General features: G+C 47.2%; 1 protein-coding gene across 1 annotated transcript in view; it reads left to right on the top strand.

The window, feature by feature from the left end:
* myo10l3 (myosin X, like 3) overlaps positions 1-22,687 on the top strand; it is a 217,982-nt gene that overhangs the window by 89,907 nt on the left and 105,388 nt on the right. The window contains exons 12-16 of the mRNA XM_080199296.1: positions 8,160-8,306; positions 8,476-8,576; positions 8,728-8,794; positions 16,550-16,642; positions 17,271-17,339. Of these exons, the coding sequence (XP_080055422.1) occupies positions 8,160-8,306; positions 8,476-8,576; positions 8,728-8,794; positions 16,550-16,642; positions 17,271-17,339 (477 nt within the window). The remainder of the gene's footprint in view (positions 1-8,159; positions 8,307-8,475; positions 8,577-8,727; positions 8,795-16,549; positions 16,643-17,270; positions 17,340-22,687) is intronic.

Genomic DNA, 22,687 nt, shown 5'->3' with positions numbered 1-22,687 from the left:
TATAGGACAGATGACAGGTTCTTTACTCAGAGGGTAGTAAGGGCGTGGAATGCCCTGCCTGCAGCAGTTGTGGACTCGCCAACTTTAAGGGTGTTCAAATGGTCAGTGGATAGGCATATGGATAACATTGGAATAGTTTAGGTTAGAGGGTCATTAGATTCGTTCCACTGGTCGGTGCAACATCGAGGGCCGAAGGGCCTGTACTGCGCTGTAATGTTCTCTGTTCTATGTTCTATGAACTTGGACCCCTCCAAGTACTGTTAAAAAGAATCAGAAATGGTCGTGGCAAATGCCACAAGCCAAAGCTTTGCAAACACCAAACGATAATTGTTATCAACAAATATACCAGCCCATTATGACTCCCTGAGACCACTCACTGCAAAATCTCCCCATATGGGATAGGAGCAGTATTATTACCAGCGTTGGAAGATACAAGCGGAGTGCCTTCAGTCACCAGCGGAGTGCCTTCAGTCACCAGCGGAGTGCCTCAAGGATCTGTTCTGGGACCCTTGTTGTTTGTCATTTTCATAAATGACCTGGATGAGGAAGTGGAGGGATGGGTAAGTAAGTTCGCTGATGACACGAAGGTCGGTGGTGTTGTGGATGATCTGGAAGGATGGCAAAAGTTGCAGCAGGACATAGATAGGATGCAGGACTGGGCGGAGAAGTGGCAGATGGACTTCAACGCGGATAAATGTGTAGTCGTCCATTTTGGCAGAACCAACGGGATGAACGAGTACACTATCAAGGGCAGAAGTCTGAGTAGTGTTGAGGAGCAGAAGGATCTTGGGGTCCGGGTCCACAGGACTCTTAAATCGGCCTCGCAGGTGGAGGAGGTGGTCAAGAAGGCGTATGGTGTACTGGCCTTCATTAATCGAGGGATTGAGTTTAGGAGTCGGGAGGTAATGATGGAACTTTATAAGACCCTTGTCAGGCCTCATTTGGAGTATTGTGCGCAGTTCTGGTCGCCTCACTATAGGAAAGATGTAGAAGCTATTGAAAGGGTGCAGAGGAGATTTACAAGGATGTTGCCTGGACTGGGAGGCATGCCTTATGAAGTTAGGTTGAGGGAGCTGGGACTCTTTTCCCTGGAGAGACGAAGGTTGAGAGGCGACCTGATAGAAGTTTACAAAATGTTGAGAGGAATAGATAGGGTGGACTCTCAGAGGCTATTTCCCCGGTTTGAAATGGTCGCTACGAGAGGACACAGATTTAAGGTGCGGGGAGGGAGGTTCAGAAGTGATGTTAGGGGTAAGTTTTTCACTCAGAGGGTGGTGAGTGAATGGAATCGGCTGCCGTCAGTGGTGGTGGAGGCGAACTCGCTGGGGTCTTTTAAAAGACTTCTGGATGAGTATATGGGGTTTAATGAGATTGAGGGTTATAGATAGGTCTGTAGGTTGGTAGGTGATGTGATCGGCGCAACTTGTGGGCCGAAGGGCCTGTTTGTGCTGTAGTGTTCTATGTTCTATGTTCTATGTTCTATTGCACCATTGGGATGATGGAACAGAATGCCCAATCGTAGATGCATCATGAACCCTGGCAGATGCAGAGGGGAAGTATGCCCAGATTGAAAAAGAAGGTTTGGCCATGGTGTTTGTGGTGAAAAGGTTCCACCAAAATGTTTACATTTGGCATTTCATCACAGTAACTGATCACCAACCTGTGTTGGGCTTCTTCAAGGAAGACAAGATGATTCTTCCCACTGCATCAGCCTGATCCAACGATGGGCATTACTATTAGGTACCTATGAATATACCTTAGAATGTCTTAGGGAGACATATAGCCATCGCAGATCCCTTGAGCCGCCTGCCACTACCTACCAGCCTATCTTCTTCTCCGAAGAGGGTTGAAGTCGTCGTAACTCAGAACTTCATGGGCATTCTGCTTGTATCTTCCAAACATGGACTCAAAAGGACCCTATGTTGGCAAAACACATCATGTCGTCCTTAGTCGTGGACCAAATGGGTGTCCTACGAAAGATTTGAAACCTTATCTCTCTGAATATCAGCAGCTGAGTATAGAAGATGGCATCATCTTGTGGGGAACCCGGATGGGTGGCCCACAGGCTAGTGACTGATATTTCAAGAATTGCACAATGGCCATCCAGGAATGTCTAAGATGGAAATGCTTGCAAGGAGCTATGTGTGGTGACCTGGCAGAGACAGTGATATCAAAACCTGGTGAAGCTGTACAAATCTTGCCAGGAAAATTACAAGGCCCCACCAACAGTCTCATTGCATCCTTGGGAATGACCAGGGAGACCTTGGTTGTGTGTATATAAAGACTCTGCAGGGCCATTTATGGGCTCCATGTTTTTAATTCTCATCGACACCTATTCAAAATGGATTGATATGCACAAGATGGCCTGTACTGTTTCTTACAACACCATAGAGAAACTCCATCAGTCTTTTAATACGCATGCTATCTACTGCCAAAGGTCCTTAGGCAGCACCCTCCAAACCCATGACCACTTTCATCTCGAAGGACAAGGGCAGATACATGGGCACACCACTACCTGCGAGTTCCCCTCCAAGCCATTCACTTTCCTGATTTGGAAATATATTGCCGTACCTTCGCAATCGCTGGGTCAAAATCCTGGAATTTCTTTCCTAGTGGCATTGTTGGTCAACCCAGAGAACAATTGGGGGTGTCCCATGTATCTGCTGCCCTTGTCCTTCGAGATGGAAGCGGTCGTGGGTTTGGAAGGTGCTGTCTAAGGATCTTTGGTGAATCGCTGCAGTGCATCTTGTAGATAGTACACACGGTTGCTACTGAGCATCAATGGTGGAGGGAGTGGATATTTGCAGATGTCATGTCAATCAAGTGGGGCTGCTTGTCCTGGGTGGTGTTGAGCTTCTTGAGTGTTGTTGGAGCTGCACCCGTCCAGGCAAGTGCAGAGTATTCCATCACACTCCTGACTTGTGCCTTGTAGATGGTGGTCAATCTTTGAGGAATCAGGAGGTGAGTTACTCGCTACAGTATTCCTAGTCTCTGATCTGCTCTTGTAGCCACTGCATTAATGTGGTGTTGAGTTTCTGGTCAATGGTAACCCCAAGAATATTGACAGTGGGGGATTCAGTGATGGTTACACCATTGAATGCCAAGGGGCGGAGGTTAGAATGTCTCTTATTTGTGGTCATGGTTTGGCATTTGTGTGGTATGAATGTAAATGTCTCTTGACATTGTTACCTGACTTTTCAAACTGGATGCTATGACACCCAACTTTCCTCCCCATTGAAATTCACCAATGTGATAGATTCCAGACGTGGAGCAGAGATTGGGCCTTGAAGTTGAGAACAGCAGGGAGACTGGCTGTGTAACTGGTCCATTGTGTAGAGCTGTTCATCTGTTACAGTAACCCACAGACAAATTAATAATCACAGCTTTTCATAAGACTTTCACTCATGCGATTGCTATTATTGGTACGGAATGGAGGGTGATCCACATTAACAAAAGAGCTTTGATCTCCCATTGCCAAAGCTATGAAGATGCTATCAAAGCAGATAACCAGATAAGGGTCCTTATCATTCCCCCTGCAAAGCCTTTCATTGTTGCTGGTAGTTCCTGGGTTCAGAAAGTTTGAAACCTTCCACGCACCTGACGAAGGAACACTGTTTCTGAAGGCTTGTGGTTGGACTTAAAGCTGGTGTTGTGAGACTTCTTACTCAGAAAGTTTACCATTGTTCTCATTTTTCTCGAGTTTAGACAATTGGAAGTGTAAACTCCAAACGGAGAGCTGTGTGTAGCTATGTCCATGGCAGATCCACATTCAGAATTTAACAGTTTTACCAATTTGTCTCTCAGCTGACTAATGCAGACATTTTAAAGTCAGCACCTTTACTTGACTGAAGTTCTTTTAAAGAAGTTATTTATAAGTAGTATATAGATATCTGTAACCATTAAATATTAATCCATATTGCACACAACACATTGTTGTGATACGAGACTATGATGGAATATCCTCCACTTGCCTGGATGGATGCAGATCCAACAACACCTGAGAAGATTGACACCATCCAGGACAAAGCGGCTTGATTAGTATCCCTTTACCACCTTCAAAATCCACTCCATCATCCACCATTGCCAAACGGTACCAGCAGTGTGTACCATCTACAAGATGCGCTGCAGCAACTCACCAAGGTTCCTTAGGCAGCACCTTCCAATCCCATGACCTCCACCATCTAGTAGGACAAAAGCAGCAGATATTTGGCCTCACCGCCACCTAGAGATCCCTTTTGCAGGTCACCAACTCAGCATTCTGATTTGGAAATATATTGCCGTTCCTGCAGTGTCTCTGGGTCAAAATCCTGGAACTCCCTCCCAAACAGCACTGTGGTTGTACCTACACCACAGGTTAAGAAATGCTGTCCTAGCCAGCGACACCCACATTGCGTGGTTAAATTAAAAAAATCCCGAGAATGAATAAAAACAAATGCAGATAAGGAGTTGTGGTGGGTTTTAAAGATTTGGATGGATATGACAGTTTGGGGGTTGGATGGGTTGAGGTAAAATTTCCTCCCTTCTTCACCCCACTGAGAATTCTGACTGGTCTTTTCCCTTTTTGAAAGAAGTTGTACTATGGGCCGTTGCCAGCTCCCACCCCAGCACTGACCTGTTCCTTGTCCCTTTGTCCCTGTGCAGTGGTCACGTGACTGTTTATTCCTGGCCCTGAGCTATTATTTGATCCCTGGAAGAAGGAATGTGGAACTTTGTGCTGTCTTGTTGCCAGTGTGCTGTGTACAAGCTTTCTTAGTGCGGTTTGAGTGGCACAGTGGAAACATCATCTCTGCATTCTGCACATATCTTCAGACTGACATCATGTCCCAGATTCAGTGTGAGAGGATCAGAGATCTCGACCTTTGAGTTGCAGTCAGTAATAGGAGCTCTTGTATTTTTTGGGACAGAGGCTGACTGAGTGGGTGCACAATCCAGCTCATTGCCACACAATCTAGCCTTTATTAAAACTGACTGCAACACAGAGAAATGCTGATTTATGGAATGCACTCATCTACAGGGTGTAGGAATCTGTGACAATCAGACAAATTTCAACAGATATCTGGAATCCAAATCTCTCCTCTGTGACCACTCCAACCCAGGTTGGGAGTTTGTTATTGGGGAGTTTACTTAAAGGTCACCACTCCCCAGGGATCAGAGCTAAACCCTTTCAGAGCATTCCTTGATATCCCAGAGCAACAACTACATACAATAAAGTGCAAGAGTAGGCCATTGGGCCCCTCAAACCTGCTGCACCATTCTATAAGATCACGGTGAGCTGATTGTAACCTCAAGCTCACATTTCAGGCTGCCCTCCTGATAATCTTTCACCCCATGAGGTGGTCACAAGATGAACAGGATAGAACAGGATCCAATCTTTGTATGTTCTATAAGCTTTTATATAAGACACAAACGGTATAAACATGAATCTTCAAATCCAACAGCAACAGTTGCTGTCTGCTTTAAACAGGAACACAAGTGAATCCCCAATGAATGTCAAACTCTGAATGAATTAAACACTGAAATGATGGAAAAAAGGCGTTTTAAATTTGGAGCTGTATATTCTGAATAGCTTCTGACTAGCCCTGGTAAAACAATGTAAATATTACTCAGCAGATTGCTAAACGGCCAGTACCCTATGCCCTGCCTCTGTATGTGATCGTTCCCTGTCGCTTTGCTGCTACATTGTTGGGTGTTTATGAGCAATCAATTCAGCTGAAAAAAAGTGGGTGCGCTGTGGAATTGTTTGTCTAGTGAAGTGTGCCATGGGAACCATCTCCAAGATGTACTGCAGGAACTCACCGAGGCTTCTTCAACATCACTTTCCAAACACGCGACTTCTACCACTTAGAAGAACAATATGTCACATTCCTTCACTGTCGCCGGGTCAAAATCCTAGAGCTCCCTCCCTAACAGCACTGTGGGTGTACCTAACATGATGTGGAGATGCCGGCGTTGGACCTGGAGAAACACAGTGAGAAGTCTCACAACACCAGGTTAAAGTCCAACAGATTTATTTGGCAGCACTAGCTTTCGGAGCGCTGCTTCTTCATCAGGTGAGTGAGGACTTGTGTTCGTAAACAGGGCATTCAGACACAAACTCAATTTACAAGATAATGGTTGGAATGCGAGTCTTTACAGCTAATCAAGTCTTAAAGGTACAGACAGTGTGAATGGAGAGAGGGTTAAGCACAAGTCAAAGAGACATGTATTGTCTCCGGCCAGGACTGTTAGTGAGATTTTACAAGCCCAGGCAAGTTGTGGGGGTGACAGATAGTGTGACATGAACCCAAGATCCCTTTTGAGGCCATCCTCATGTGTGCTTTGTCTTCTGAAGAGGTCAGTGCGGTTTTTCGCTGTGGCACGTCAGAACTGTTGATCGATGGCCTACACCAAAAGGGACTGCAGCGATTTAAGAAGGCAGCTCACCATCAACTTTGCAAGGGTAATTAGGAATGGGCAGTAAGTGCTGGTCTGGTCAGTGATGCTCACAGCTTAAGCACATAAAGGAAAATGATGTGCTGAATTTGACCCAGACTCCAGTACAGAGCTGTGTCTGTGGCTCTCAGCCCTGGCATGGAGATGCCGGCATTGGATTGGAGTAAACACAGTAAAAAGTCTCACAACACCAGGTTAAAGTCCAACCAGTTTATTTGATAGTAATCCCACAAGCTTTTGGAAACGGTGTTCCTTTGTCAGGTGTGTGGAAGGTTCTGATCAGAGAAGGGTATATAAAAGCACACACGGTTTACAGAATACTGATTAGAATGTGAGTCTTTATAGCTAACCTGCTATTCTGAGAATATGGATTCTATCTTGGTTTCCAGGATGCGGCATTTGCTGTAGAGCTGGTGTATGAGATGGTTGAGGAGTGTGAGAGAGGTGCGATGGCAATGTCCCTCAGAGTAGTCTGTGTTATACGTTAACCTGAGTGGGTTCGTGATCTGTAGTCCTTTCGATGTCTTGTCTGCTTTCTTGCATCTTTGTAAGAACTTGATGTCTGTGTCGATATGCGCAATCTTCTTGGAGATCCTCTCCACTTGGATCTGGCAGTTTGCAGTGTCGATGGTAGTCATGATGTGGAGATGCTGGTGTTGCACTGGGGTAAACACAGTAAAAAGTCTCACAACTCCAGGTTAAAGTCCAACAGGTTTATTTGATAGTTTATTTGATAGAAGGCGAATGGGGTGCTGGCCTTCATAGCGAGGGGGATTGAATATAAAAGTAGGGAGGTCTTGCTGTAGCTGTATAGGGCATTGGTGAGGCCGCAGCTGGAGTACTGTGTGCAGTTTTGGGCGCCGTACTTACGCAAGGATATTTTGGCCTTGGAGGGAGTGCAGAGGAGGTTTACTAGGCTGATGCCGGAGTTGAGGGGGTTGAGCTATGAGGAGAGGCTGAATAAACTAGGCTTGTACTCGTTAGAGTTTAGAAGAATGAGGGGAGATCTCATTGAGACGTATAAGATGATGAATGGGATGGATAGGATAGAGGTGGAGAGACTCTTCCCGCTCAGAAAGGACAGTAGGACTAGGGGGCACAGCCTCAGGATAAAGGGGGGGCGGTTTAGAACGGAGTTGAGGAGGAACTTCTTCACTCAAAGGGTGGTGAATCTCTGGAATTCTCTGCCCGTTGAAGTGGTGGAGGCTACCTCGCTAAATATTTTTAAGACGCGGGTTGATGGGTTTTTGATAAGCGAGGGGATTAAGGGTTATGGGGAGAGGGCGGGAATGTGGAACTGAGCCACGACAGATCAGCCATGATCTTATTGAATGGCGGGACAGGCTCGAAGGGCTAGATGGCCTACTCCTGCTCCTATTTCTTATGTTCTTATGTTCTTAATCCCACAATCCCACAAGGTGCGGGGGGTGTTGACACAGACATCAAGTTTTTACATGGATGCAGGAAAACAGACAAGATACCGAAAGGACTACAGATCATAAACCCACTCAGGTTAACCTATAACACAGACTACCCTGAGGGACTTTGCCATCGCACCTCTCTCACACTCCTAAACCACCTCATACACCAGCTCTACAGCAAATGCCGCATCCTGGAAACCAAGATAGAATCCATACTCTCAGCCTCGGTCACAGGGGATGTGATCCCTTCCTGCCCCCTCGTACTTCCTGTGCTTGAACATTGATGTTCTTTTCCTTGTGTTTCAGGCTGCTGATTCCCGGGATTCTATGTCCATGGCACTGTATTCCCAATGTTTCTCCTGGATCATTAGGAAAATCAATGCAAAGATCAAAGGGACAGAGAGTTTCAAATCCATTGCCATCCTTGACATCTTTGGCTTTGAGAACTTTGAGGTGGGTGAAGAGTTGAGGCTGTAACTGAGGAGGGTGGGAGTGGGCAGCTCTCCCCATGATTCCTGCTCCGGTCAGAGCGAAACATGCTGTGTGGCGAGGTGAGGGGTCATGAAGTCGAGGGGTGAGCAGTTAAGGGATGCAGACTGTCATTGACCATCTTTCTCCACAGATTAACCGCTTTGAACAATTCAATATCAACTTTGCGAATGAGAAACTGCAGGAATATTTCAACAAACACATCTTCTCCCTGGAACAACTGGAGTACAACAGGTGAGACTGTCTCCCTAAGCTGCAGCTGACATTGCAGCTTCATATCCACCCAGTCAAACCTGACACCAACCCACTGCTCCCATTCCCTGCAATCAGCCCAAGTTCCTGTGAAAATTGACACTGACGCAAGTCCGGGTTTGTATTTCTACAGAGAAGGAATGAGTTGGGAAGCAATTGACTGGATGGATAATGCCGAGTGTTTGGACCTGATTGAAAAGGTAGGAAGTTCTTCAAATTTCGAGAACAAGAAATGCAGCAAGAAATAGCCTAAAATATTCCGGTGATAAAGAAGGACTGTAAGATAAAGAATAACCAGCCATGGATAACGAAGGAAATAAAGGAGAGTATTAAATTAAAAACCGATGCATACAGAGTGGCCAAAAATAGTGGGGAATTAGAAGATTGGGAAAGCTTTAAAAAACAACAAAGAATGACTAAGAAAGTGATAAAGAAAGGAAAGATAGATTATGAAACAAAACTAGCTCTAAATATAAAAAATGATAGTAAAAGTTTTTACAAATATATAAAAAGGAAGAGGCTGGCTAGAGTGAATGTTGGACCCTTGGAGCTCGAGAGGGGGAATTTAATGGTGGGTAACAAGGAAATGGCTGAGGCTTTAAGTAAGATTTTTGTGTTGGTCTTCACGGAGGAGGACACAAATAGCTTACCGAATATTAAAGATAGAGGGATGGTAGGGGATGAGGTCCTTAATACAATTACTGTTACTAAAGTGGTGGTGCTTGGTGGACTAACGGGACTGAAGGTGGACAAGTCCCCGGGACCGGATGGAATGCATCCCAGGGTTCTGAAAGAAATGGCAGAAGTGATAGCAGATGCGTTAGTAATTATTTATCAAAATTCGCTGGACTCTGGGGAAGTGCCGGCTGATTGGAAAACAGCTAATGTTACACTGCTGTTTAAAAAAGGAAGTAGACAAAAGGCAGGGAACTACAGGCCGGTTAGCTTAACGTCTATAGTTGGGAAAATGTTGGAATCCATCATCAAAGAAGAAATAGCAGGACACCTGGAAAGGAATGGTTTGATCAAACATACGCAGCATGGATTCGTGAAGGGGAAGTCGTGTTTGATGAATTTACTGGATTTTTATGAAGATGTGATTAGTGCGGTAGACAGAGGGGAACCGGTGGATGTGGTGTTTTTAGATTTCCAGAAGGCGTTCGATAAGGTGCCTCACAAAAGGTTGTTGCAGAAGGTTAGGGTGCATGGAGTTGGGGGTAAAGTGTTAGCGTGGATTGAGGATTGGCTATCTAACAGGAAGCAGAGAGTTGGAATAAATGGGTGCTATTCTGGTTGGCGGTTGGTGACGAGTGGAGTGTCGCAGGGACTGGTGCTGGGGCCTCAACTGTTTACCATGTACACAGACGATCTGGAGGAGGGGGGCTGAGTGTAGGGTGACAAAATTTGCTGATGACAAGAAGATGAGTGGAAAAGCGAATTGCGTGGAGGGTGTAGAAAGTCTGCAGAGAGATCTGGATAGGCTGAGTGAGTGGGCGAGGACCTGGCAGATGGAGTATAATGTGAGCAAATGTGAGGTTATCCACTTTGGTAGAAATAATAGTAGGAGGGATTATTATTTAAATGGTGAAAAGTTGCAGCATGCTACGGTGCAGAGGGACCTGGGGGTCCTTGTGCACAAGTCGCAAAAACCCAGTCTGCAGGTGCAGCAGGTGATCAACAAGGCGAATGGGATGCTGGCCTTTATAGCGAAGGGCTTCTTCACTCAAAGGGTGGTGAATCTCTGGAATTCTCTGCCCGTTGAAGTGGTGGAGGCTGCCCCACTAAATATTTTTAAGACGCGGGTTGATGGGTTTTTGATAAGAGAGGGGATTAAGGGTTATGGGGAGAGGGCGGGAACGTGGAACTGAGCCACGACAGATCAGCCATGATCTTATTGAATGGTGGGGCAGGCTCGAAGGGCTAGATGGCCTACTCCTGCTCCTATTTCTTATGTTCTTAAACAGTTAGGCAAACTACTGCCTGAACAGCAAACTTACCCTGGTTCAACTCAGTGTCCACAGCATCACTCACAGGAACACAATTGTACAGAAAACTTGCCCAGCACGGTGGCACAGCGGTTAGCACTGCTGTCTCACAGCACCAGGGACCCGGGTACGATTCCCATGTCGGACCATTGTCTATGTGGAGTTTGCATGTTCTCCCCGTGTCTGCATGAGTACCCTCTACGTGCTCCGGTTTCCTCCCACACTCCAAAGATGTGTGGATTAGGTGGATTGGCCATGCTAAATTGCCCCTTAGTGTACCTGAGTGACTTGGGGATTTTCTCAGTAACTTCACTGCAGTGTTAATATAAGCCTACTTGTGACAAATAAATAAACTTTTTTAAAGTAGCAAGCTTTCACACTGATGTCACAGGACAGTGTAGAGGGAGCTTTAGTCTGTATCTAACCCTTTGATGTACCTGTCCTGGGAGTGTTTGATGGGGACAGTGTAGAGGGAGCTTTACTCTGTATCTAACCCCGTGCTGTACCTGTCCTGGGAGTGTTTGATGGGGACAGTGTAGAGGGAGCTTTACTCTGTATCTAACCCCGTGCTGTACCTGTCCTGGGAGTGTTTGATGGGGGACAGTGTAGAGGGAACTTTACTCTGTATCTAACCCCGTGCTGTACCTGTCCTGGGAGTGTTTGATGGGGGGACAGTGTAGAGGGAGCTTTACTCTGTATCTAACCCCGTGCTGTACCTGTCCTGGGAGTGTTTGATGGGGGACAGTGTAGAGGGAGCTTTATTCTGTATCTAACCCTGTGCTGTACCTGTCCTGGGAGTGTTTGATGGGGGGACAGTGTAGAGAGAGCTTTACTCTGTATCTAACCCCGTGCTGTACCTGTCCTGGGAGTGTTTGATGGGGGACAGTGTAGAGGGAGCTTTACTCTGTATCTAACCCCGTGCTGTACCTGTCGTGGGAGTGTTTGATGGGGACAGTGTAGAGGGAGCTTTACTCTCTACCAAAGAGGTGGATGAGGGTAAAGCAGTTGATGTGGTGTATATGGATTTCAGTAAAGTGTTTGATAAGGTTCCCCATGGTAAGATTTTGCAGAAAATATGGAGGCATGGGATTGAGGGTGATTTAGCAGTTTGGATCAGAAATTCGCAAGCTGTAAGAAGACAGAGGATAATGGGATATATTCAGTTACTAGAGGTCTACCGCTACAAAAAGTTCAGGGAGCTAGGTAATGTTAGGGATCTAGAGGAGTATACGGCTTGTAGGAAGGAACTTAAGAAGGAAATTAGGAGAGCCAGAAGGGGTCATGAGAAGGCCTTGGCAGGTAAGATTCAGGAAAACCCTAAGGCGTTCTACAAACATGTGAAGAGTAAAAAGATGAGATGTGAAGGAATAAGAACATAAGAACATAAGAAATAGGAGCAGGAGTAGGCCATCTAGCCCTTCGAGCCTGCCCCGCCATTCAATAAGATCATGGCTGATCTGTCGTGGCTCAGTTCCACTTTCCCGCCCTCTCCCCATAACCCTTAATCCCCTCGCTTATCAAAAACCCATCAACCCGCGTCTTAAAAATATTTAGCGAGGCAGCCTCCACCACTTCAATGGGCAGAGAATTCCAGAGATTCGCCACCCTTTGAGTGAAGAAGTTCCTCCTCAACTCCGTTCTAAACCGCGCCCCCTTTATCTTGAGGCTGTGCCCCCTAGTCCTACTGTCCTTTCTGAGCGGGAAGAGTCTCTCCACCTCTATCCTATCCATCCCATTCATCATCTTATACGTCTCAATGAGATCCCCCCTCATTCTTCTAAACTCTAACGAGTACAAGCCTAGTTAATTCAGCCTCTCCTCATAGCTCAACCCCCTCAACTCCGGTATCAGCCTAGTAAACCTCCTCTGCACTCCCTCCAAGGCCAAAATATCCTTGTGTAAGTACGGCGACCAAAACTGCACACAGTACTCCAGCTGCGGCCTCACCAATGCCCTATACAGCCGCAGCAAGACCTCCCTACTTTTATATTCAATCCCCCTCGCTATGAAGGCCAGCATCCCATTCGCCTTCCTGACCACCTGCTGCACCTGCAGGCTGGGTTTTTGCGACTCATGCACAAGGACCCCGAGGTCCCTCTGCACCGTCGCCTGCTGCAGTTAGGACCTGTAAAATGTGAAGGTGGGAAAGTTTGTACAGAACTGGTAGAAATAGCAGAGGTGCTCAATGAATACTTTACCTCGGTATTCAAGGTGGAAAAAGATCTGGGTGGTTGTACTGCAGGCTTGTGGCGGACTGAAAAGATTGTATATGTGGACATTAAGAAAGAGGATGTGTTGGAACGTTTGTATAGCATCAAGATAGATAAGTCGCCGGGACCGGATGGACTGTACCCCAGGTTACTGTGGGAGGCGAGGGAAGAGATTGCAGAGCCTCTGGCGATGATCTTTGTGTCATCGATGCAGACGGGAGAGGTTCCAGAGGATTGGGGGATGTGGTTCCTGTATTCAAGAAAGGGAATAAGGAAATCACCGACCGGTAAGTCTAACCTCAGTGGTTGGTAAGTTGATGGAAAAGATCCTGAGGGACAGGATTTATGAACATTTAGAGAAGTTTAGTCTGATCAAAAGTAGTCAGCACGGCTTTGTCAAAAGCAGATCCTGTCTTACGAGCCTGATTGAGTTTTTTGAAAATGTGACTAAACACATTGACGAATGAAGAGTGGTAGATGTAATTTATATGGACTTCAGCAAGGCGTTTGATAAGGTCCCCCATGTAAGGCTTATTGAGAAAGCGAGAGGCCATGGGATCCAAGGCGACTTTGCTTTGTCGATCCAGAACTGCCTTGTCCACAGAAGGCAGAGAGTGGTTGTGGATGGGTCTTTATCTGCGTGGAGGTCGGTCACCAGTGGAGTGCCCCAGGGATCTGTTCTAGGACCCTTGCTGTTTGTCATTTTCATAAATGACCTGGATGAGGAAGTGGAGGGATGGGTTGATAAGTTTGCTGATGATACAAAGGTTGGTGGTGTTGTGGATAGTTTGGAGGGATGTCAGAGGTTGCAGTGAGACATAGATAGGATGCAAGACTAGGTGGAGAAGTGGCGGATGGACTTCAACTCGAATAAAAGTGTAGTGGTCCACTTTGGCAGGTCAAATGGGATGAAGGAATATAATATTAAGGGTAAGACTCTTAGAAGTGTGGAAGATCAGAAGGATCTTGGGGTCCGGGTTCATAGGACTCTTAAATCGGCTTCGCAGGTAGAGGACATGGCTAAGAAGGCGTATGGTGTACTGGCCTTCATTAATCGAGGGATTGAGTTTAGGAGTCGGGAGATAAGGCTGCAGCTTTATAAGACCCTGGTCAGACCCCACTTGGAGCACTGCGCTCAATTCTGGTTGCCTCATTACAGGAAGGATGTGGAAGCTATTGAGAGGGTGCAGAGGAGATTTACAAGGATGTTGCCTGGATTGGGAGGCATGTCTTATGAGGATAGGTTGAGCGAGCTCAATCTTTTCTCCCCGGAGAGACGAAGGATGAGAGGTGACCTGATAGAGGTGTATAAGATGTTGAGAGGAATAGATAGGGTGGATTCTCAGAGGCTATTTCCCCGGGATGAAATGGTCGCTACAAGAGACACAGGTTTAAGGTGCTGGGGAGTAGGTACAGAGGAGATGTCAGGGGTAAGTTTTTCACTCAGAGGGTGGTGAGTGAGTGGAATTCGCTGCTGTCGGTGGTGGTAGAGGCGAACTCACTGGGGTCTTTTAAGAGACTTCTGGATGAGTACATGGGACTTAATAGGATTGAGGGTTATAGGTAAGCCTAGTAGGTAGGGATATGATCGGCACAACTTGTGGGCCGAAGGGCCTGTTTGTGCTGTAGTTTTTCTATGATTCTTATGATTCACTTTGGAAGGAGTAACAGGAATACAGAGTTTTGGGCTAATGGTAAGATACTTGGTAATGTGGATAAGCAGAGAGATCTCGGTGTCCATGGGCATAGATCCCTGAAAGTTGGCACCCAGGTTGATAAGGTTGTTAAGAAGGCGTACGGACTGTTAGCTTTTATTGGTAGAGGGATTGTATTTCGGAGCAGTGAGGTCATGTTACAACCATACAAAACTCTGGTGCGGCCGCACTTGGAGTATTGTGTACATTTCTGGTCACCGCATTATAGGAAAGATGTGGAGGCATTGGAAAGGGTGCAGAGGTGGTTTACCAGGATGTTGCCTGGTATGGTGGGAAGGTCTTATGAGGAAAGGCTGAGGGACTTGAGGTTATTTTCATTAGAGAGAAGAAGGTTAAGAGGTGACTAAATAAAGGCATACAAGATGATCAGAGGGTTAGATAAGGTAGACAGTGAGAGCCTTTTACCTTGGATGGAGATGGCTAGCATGAGGGGACATAGCTTTAAATTGAGAGGTGATAGATATAGGACAGATGTCAGAGGTAGGCTCTTTACTCAGAGAGTAGTAAGGTTGTGGAATGCCCTGCCTGCAACAGTAGTGGACTCGCCAACAGAATGAGGGAAGATCTCATTGAGACGTATAAGATGATGAATGGGATGGATAGGATAGAGGTGGAGAGACTCTTCCCGCTCAAAAAAAGACAGTAGGACTAGGGGGCACAGCCTCAAGATAAAAGGGGGGCGGTTTAGAACGGAGTTGAGGAGGAACTTCTTCACTCAAAGGGTGGTGAATCTCTGGAATTCTCTGCCCGTTGAAGTGGTGGAGGCTGCCTCGATAAATATTTTTAAGACGCGGGTTGATGGGTTTTTGATAAGAGAGGGGATTAAGGGTTATGGGGAGAGGGCGGGAAAGTGGAACTGAGCCACGACAGATCAGCCATGATCTTATTGAATGGCGGGGCAGGCTCGAAGGGCTAGATGGCCTACTCCTGCTCCTATTTCTTATGTTCTTATGTTCTTATTTAAATGGTCATTGGATAAACATATGGATGATATTGGAATAGTGTAGGTTAGATAGGCTTTAGATTAGTTTCACAGATCGGTGCAACATCGAGGGCCAAAGGGCCTGTACTGCGCCGTAATGTTCTAAGTTCTATCTATCTAACCCCATGTTGTACCTGTCCTGGGAGTGTTTGATGGGGGGACAGTGTAGAGGGAGCTTTACTCTATATCTAACCCTGTGCTGTACCTTTCCTGGGAGTGTTTGATGGGGGGACAGTGTAGAGGGAGCTTTAATCTGTATCTAACCCCGTGCTGTACCTGTCCTGGGAGTGTTTGATGGGGGACAGTGTAGAGGGAGCTTTACTCTGTATCTAACCCCGTGCTGTACCTGTCCTGGGAGTGTTTGATGGGGACAGTGTAGAGGGAGCTTTACTCTGTATCTAACCCCGTGCTGTACCTGTCCTGGGAGTGTTTGATGGGGACAGTGTAGAGGGAGCTTTACTCTGTATCTAACCCCGTGCTGTACCTGTCCTGGGAGTGTTTGATGGGGGACAGTGTAGAGGGAGCTTTACTCTGTATCTAACCCCGTGCTGTACCTGTCCTGGGAGTGTTTGATGGGGACAGTGTAGAGGGAGCTTTACTCTGTATCTAACCCCGTGCTGTCCCTGTCCTGGGAGTGTTTGATGGGGGACAGTGTAGAGGGAGCTTTACTCTGTATCTAACCCCGTGCTGTCCCTGTCCTGGGAGTGTTTGATGGGGGACAGTGTAGAGGGAGCTTTACTCTGTATCTAACCCCGTGCTGTACCTGTCCTGGGAGTGTTTGATGGGGGACAGTGTAGAGGGAGCTTTACTCTGTATCTAACCCCGTGCTGTACCTGTCCTGGGAGTGTTTGATGGGGGACAGTGTAGAGGGAGCTTTACTCTGTATCTAACCCCGTGCTGTACCTGTCCTGGGAGTGTTTGATGGGGACAGTGTAGAAGGAGTTTTACTCTGTAACCTATCCCTTGGCTATCCCTTTTCTGGGAGTGTTTGATAGGTGCTGTACAAAGAGAGTTTTACTCTGTATCAGTATGGTATCTTACTGTTCCTCGTTATTCCTGTTAGAAACTGGGTCTTCTTGCATTGATCAATGAGGAGAGTCGCTTTCCAAAGGGCAGTGACTGCACCTTGCTCGAGAAGCTTCACTCCCAGCACGAGGTAAGTGAGCGTCTGGCTAGGCAAACCCTCATGGGATTTAGTATCTCCACCCTCTCCATTTCCTTGTTCTTCCCAACCCCTCACTCTCTCCATCCCCTCACCCTCCCCATCCCCTCATTCTCCCCAACCCCTCACTCTCTCTATCCCCTCACTCTCTCCATCCCCTCATTCTCCCCAACCCCTCACTCTCCCCATGCCCTCACTCTCCCTATGCACTCATTCTCCCCAACCCCTCACTCTCCCCATGCCCTCACTCTCCCCATGCCCTCACTCTCCCTATGCACTCACTCTCCCCAACCCCTCACTCTCCCCATGCACTCACTCTCCCCATGCACTCACTCTCCCCATGCACTCACTCTCCCCATGCACTCACTCTCCCCTTGCACTCACTCTCTCCATTCCCTCACTCTCTCCATCTCCTCATTCTCCCCAACCCCTCACTCTCCCCATGCACTCCTCTCCCCAACCCCTCACTCTTTCTTTCCCTTCACTCTCTCCACTCCCCCACTCTCTCCATCTCCTCATTCTCTCCATTTCCTCCCTCTCACTATCCACTCAGTTTCCAATAATTCTCCCTTGTTAATCTCTTTGTTCCGAAGACTAAAGGAGCTTTTACATTTTTTTGCAGAGCAACTCATTCTATATGAAGCCTCGGGTTACTGATTACCAATTCGGGATAAAACATTACGCTGGGGAGGTGAGTTTTAAGATAAATATCCAGAACACAGAGGTCTGAATCTTCCAGACGGCTGCAACTTACCTCCAGAATGGCCAGGGACACAGCCCTTGCGGCACTCAACAGGAAACCCTTCCATAGTATGGCATATGTATGTCATATGTCTCAGTATCCTGAGTCATCTAAGATTCCCTACTTCTTCCTGCCTTGCCCTTCACTCTAAAAGGAATGTGCTTATTCTGAATCCTTGTTAACACACTTTTGAAAGCCTCCCGCTTGCCTGTCCCTCTATTGGCCGTATTTCAGTAATAGCGATAATATCCCAGTTCCAGGTACCCATGTCCTGAGTTCATCTGCCTCGTCCCTCGGGGCCTCTTAGATTGAAATAAATGCAGTTTAATCTGGACTTCCCTTGCTCTCTGTCCTGCTTTTGCCTGATCTGTCTAGGATTACCTGTACCTGTCGGTGTATTTGCTGCAGCACCCCTATCTGGGCACTGACATTAGCCTTCTTGAACATTTCTGTGTCCTGAGAAATCGGTTGGACTAAAACCTGGTGTTGTCAGACTTTTTACTGTGTTTACGCCAGTCCAACGCCGGCATACCCACATCCTGAGAAATTTCCAGTGCTACCTTAAAACTCAATGTGGCTTCCCCAACAACCAATGCTGGATGCTGTCCTCTTTAATACCGCAGGCCAGCCTACTATAGGCTGCCCGACCTATGAGTGTACTATAGGCCACCCGACAGCCCACGGGCAGTGGAAGAGGGTACATGTAGAGACATTTTGGACATGTGTAGGAAGAACAGGGTTGTTGTAGTGGGAGATTTTAATCTCCCGGGGTGGATTGGAAGGTGCCTAGAGCTGGGGGTTCGGACAGGGAGGAATTCGTAAGATGTGTATTGGAAGGATCCTTGCAACAGTATGTAGATAGCCCGACTAGAGAGGGGGCAATACTGGATTTAGTTCTGGGAAATGAGCCGGGTCAGGTGGTTGAGGTTGCAGTAGGTGAACATGTGGCTAATAGTGACCACAACTCCGTCTACTTTAGGATACGAATGGAAAAAGATGAGAGCTGTCCTAAGGGGATGCTGCTAAATTGGGGGAAGGCTAGATACAGCCGGATTAGGCAGGAGCTTAGGGATACAGACTGGGATAGGCTGTTGGAAGGCAAGACCACGTTAGGCACTGGGAGTCTTTCAAGGGAAAACTGCAATGGTGCAGGAAAGGCATGTGCCGGTTAGGAGGAAGGATAGGAAAGGTAGGATTAGAGAGCCGTGGATTACTAGAGATATAGAAGACCTGGTTAGGAAGAAACGAGAGGCGTATGCCAGGTCTAAGCAGCTGGGAATGGAGAGAGCGTTGGAGGAATACAGAGAGAGTAGGAGAGATCTCAAAAGGGGAGTTAGGAGAGCAAAGAGGGGGCATGAGATGGCTTTGGCAGGTAGGATTAAGGAGAATCCAAAGGCGTTTTACTCCTATCTTAAGAGCAAAAGGGTGGCCAGGGGTAAAATCGGTCCTCTCAGGGACAGACGAGGGGAATTGTGCTTAGAGGCAGAGGGAATGGGGGAGATCCTGAATGAATACTTTGTGTCGGTATTCACGAAGGAGAACATAGAACATAGAACATAGAACATTACAGCGCGGAACAGGCCCTTCGGCCCACAATGTTGCGCCGACCAGTCTTATTTTTAAAAAAAAACATTGACCCACTAATATAAACCAATCCTTTTCGTCCATAAACCTATCCACCAACCTCTTAAACGCCCCCGAACTAGGCGCATTTACAACTGCAGCAGGCAGGGCATTCCAGTCCCTCACCACCCTCTGGGTAAAGAACCTGCCCCTGACATCCGTCCTATAACTACCCCCCCTTAATTTAAAGCCATGCCCCCTCGTGCTAGATTTCTCCATCCGAGGAAACAGGCTATCACCATCCACCCTATCTAAACCTCTAATCATCTTATATGTTTCTATAAGATCCCCTCTTAGCCGCCTTCTTTTCAGTGAAAACAACCCCAAATCCCTCAGTCTCTCCTCATAGGACCTCCCCTGCATACCAGGCAACATCCTGGTAAACCTCCTCTGCACCCTCTCCAAAGCCTCCACATCCTTCCTGTAATGTGGGGACCAGAACTGCACACAGTACTCCAAGTGCGGCCGCACCAGAGTTGTGTACAGTTGCAACATGACGCTGCGACTCCTAAATTCAATCCCCCTACCAATAAACGCCAAGACACCGTATGCCTTCCTAACAACCTTATCTACTTGATTCCCAACTTTCAGGGATCTATGTACACATACACCTAGATCCCTCTGCTCCTCCACTTTATTCAAAGTCCTCCCGTTAGCCCTATACTCAACACATCTGTTATTCCTACCGAAATGGATTACCTCACACTTCTCCGCATTAAACTCATTAAGGGGCATTAAGGGGCATTAACCGCATTAAGGGGCTTGATGTCTAGTACGGTCACTGAGGGAGCAGTAGACCAATTGAACGATCTATCGATTACGAGGGAAGAAGTGTTAGGGCTTTTAGGTAGCATTAAAACTGATAAATCTCTGGGGCCTGATGGCATTTATCCTAGGCTGCTTAGGGAAGCGAGAGATGAAATTGCTGGGCCTCTGACGCAAATCTTTGTCCCTTCTTTGGACACAGGTGAGGTCCCAGAGGACTGGAGGATAGCGAACGTGGTACCGTTGTTTAAAAAGGGTAGGACGGATAGCCCGGGTAACTATAGGCCGGTGAGTTTAATGTCAGTGGTAGGCAAGTTGATGGAGAGGATTCTTAGGGATAGGATGTATGAGCACTTAGAGTGTTGCGATCTGATTAAGGATACGCAGCATGGCTTTGTAAAGGGGAAGTCTTGCCTTATGAATCTGGTAGAATTCTTTGAGGAGGTGACAAAAACGGTCGACGAAGGACGAGCCGTTGATATCGTCTATATGGATTTCAGTAAGGCGTTTGACAAAGTCCCTCATGGTAGGTTGGTACAGAAGATTAAAGCTCATGGGATACGTGGCCAGGTATCTAGATGGGTAGAGAACTGGCTTGCAAAGAGGAGTCAGAGAGTAGTAGTGGAGGGGTCCTTTTCTAGCTGGAGGTCTGTCACTAGTGGGGTGCCGCAGGGCTCAGTACTGGGACCTCTTCTCTTTGTAGTGTATATAAATGATTTGGAAGAGGGAGTAGGTGGTGTGATCAGCAAATTTGCTGATGACACCAAGATGGCTGGATTGGCGGGCAGTGAGGAGCAGTGTCTGGCAATACAACGGGATATTGATAGGCTGGTATATTGGGTAGATACATGGCAAATGGAGTTTAATCCGGATAAATGTGAGGTGATGCATTTTGGCCGGAATAATGTAGGGGGGAGTTATATGATAAAGGGTAAGCCCATAAGGGGTATAGACTCACAGCGAGACCTGGGGGTGCAAGTGCACAAGTCTTTGAAGGTGGCAGTGCAAGTGGAGAGTGTGGTGAAGAAAGCCTATGGTATGTTAGCCTTTATAGGAAGGGGTATAGAATATAAGAGCTGGAGTCTAATGTTGCAGTTGTACAGAACGTTGGTTGGGCCGCATTTAGAGTACTGCATCCAGTTCTGGTCGCCTTACTACCGGAAGGACGTGGAGACTCTGGAGAGAGTGCAGAGGAGGTTTACCAGGATGTTGCCTGGTATGGAAGGACTGGGGTATGAGGAAAGATTGAGTAAATTGGGGCTCTTTTCCCTTGAAAGACGGTGACTGAGGGGGGATCTAATAGAGGTATATAAGATTATGAAGGGTATAGATAGAGTAAACAGAGGTAAGCTATTTCCTATGATAGAGACATGTAGGACAAGGGGCCATGGACTTAAGGTGAGGGGGGAGAGGTATAACACAGATATTAGAGGGAGGTTTTTCACACAGAAGGTAGTGGGGGTATGGAATGCTCTGCCAAGTAAGGTGGTGGAGGCAAACATGCTAGAGTCATTTAAGAGTAACTTAGACAGGCACATGAGTGGGTTGGAGATGGGTGGATATCGGAGATTGTTTTAAATAAGGGTCATTAGCATTGGGGCGTCCCTGGTAAGGTAAATGGATATGGTACAATAATAATTTTGTTTTCTCTTTTCATTCACAGGTTTTAAGTCAGTCCGCCTTGTGTCCAACGAGGGGCATACACGCAATGGGTCGTACTTGGGCTGCTCTTGGTTGTTCGAGATTGGCCTAGTGCTTCATGTTGTTAGTGTGTGCCTAAACTGGACCAGATACTGGGCAAGACGACAGCTCAGTGACTATCACTGTTTGCTGTGCAGACACATGGATTTGGGCCGGTGTCTGTGGGAGTTTGCGCATTCTCCCCGTGCTTGCGTGGGTTTTCTCCAGGTGCTCTGGTTTCCTCCCACACCCCAAAGATGTGCTGTTCGGCTGATTAGCAGTAATAAATTGTCCCTAAATTAGTTTCCCTCAATGTGGATGGCCATAAAACATCAGACAAGGGTCATGGGTGGAGGGGGGGGACTGGTGGTGTTGAGATGGCGGCGTGGGCTCGTTGGACCAAAGGGCCTGTTTCCCGGGCTGTTTTTGTTCTCTTTGTTCTCTTTGTCTATCTGTGAGCATATCTCTTAATACTGCTCCAAAAACTGGCATAATTCTGTCACAAAGTGAGCAAACAATTAACCTGCTTTTTGAAAATGGCTACGAAATTTAAATCTTTGAACAATCATCTCTGGATCAACCAAATCTGAAATCTCCCTGGCTTCCATGGCATGGTAAAAAGTCTGACAACACCAGGTTTTAGTCCAACCGATTTATTTGATAATAGACTCACAAGCTTTCGGGGTTTTGTCCCTTCATCAGGTGAATGGAGAGTTCTGGCCTCAGACAGAGCATTTAAAGCACAGACAGTTTACAGATTACTGATTAGAATGCAAATCAGACTTTTTACTGTGTTTACGCCAGTCCAACGCCGGCATACCCACTTCCATGGCATGGCCAGATTCCTCATTAACTTAAAGTCTACCCCCCACCCCCCCTCACACACACACACACCCCACACCCCCTCACACACACACACACCCCACACCCCCTCACACACACACACACCCCACACCCCCTCACACACACACACACACACACACACACACCCTCGCACACACAAACCCCCCTCACACACACACACCCCACCCCCCCTCACACACACACACCCCCACCCCCCCTCACACACACACACACCCCACCCCCCCTCACACACACACACACACACCCCCTCACACACACACACACCCCACACCCCCTCACACACACACACACCCCACCCCCCCTCACACACACACCCCACACCCCCTCACACACACCCACACCCCCTCACACACCCCCACACACAC

This window comes from Carcharhinus amblyrhynchos, chromosome 11 (assembly GCF_965287045.1).
Source record: "Carcharhinus amblyrhynchos chromosome 11, sCarAmb.v2.hapA, whole genome shotgun sequence".
Taxonomy (NCBI): Eukaryota; Metazoa; Chordata; class Chondrichthyes; order Carcharhiniformes; family Carcharhinidae; genus Carcharhinus; species Carcharhinus amblyrhynchos.
This window is presented reverse-complemented; position numbering and strand designations above follow the sequence as displayed.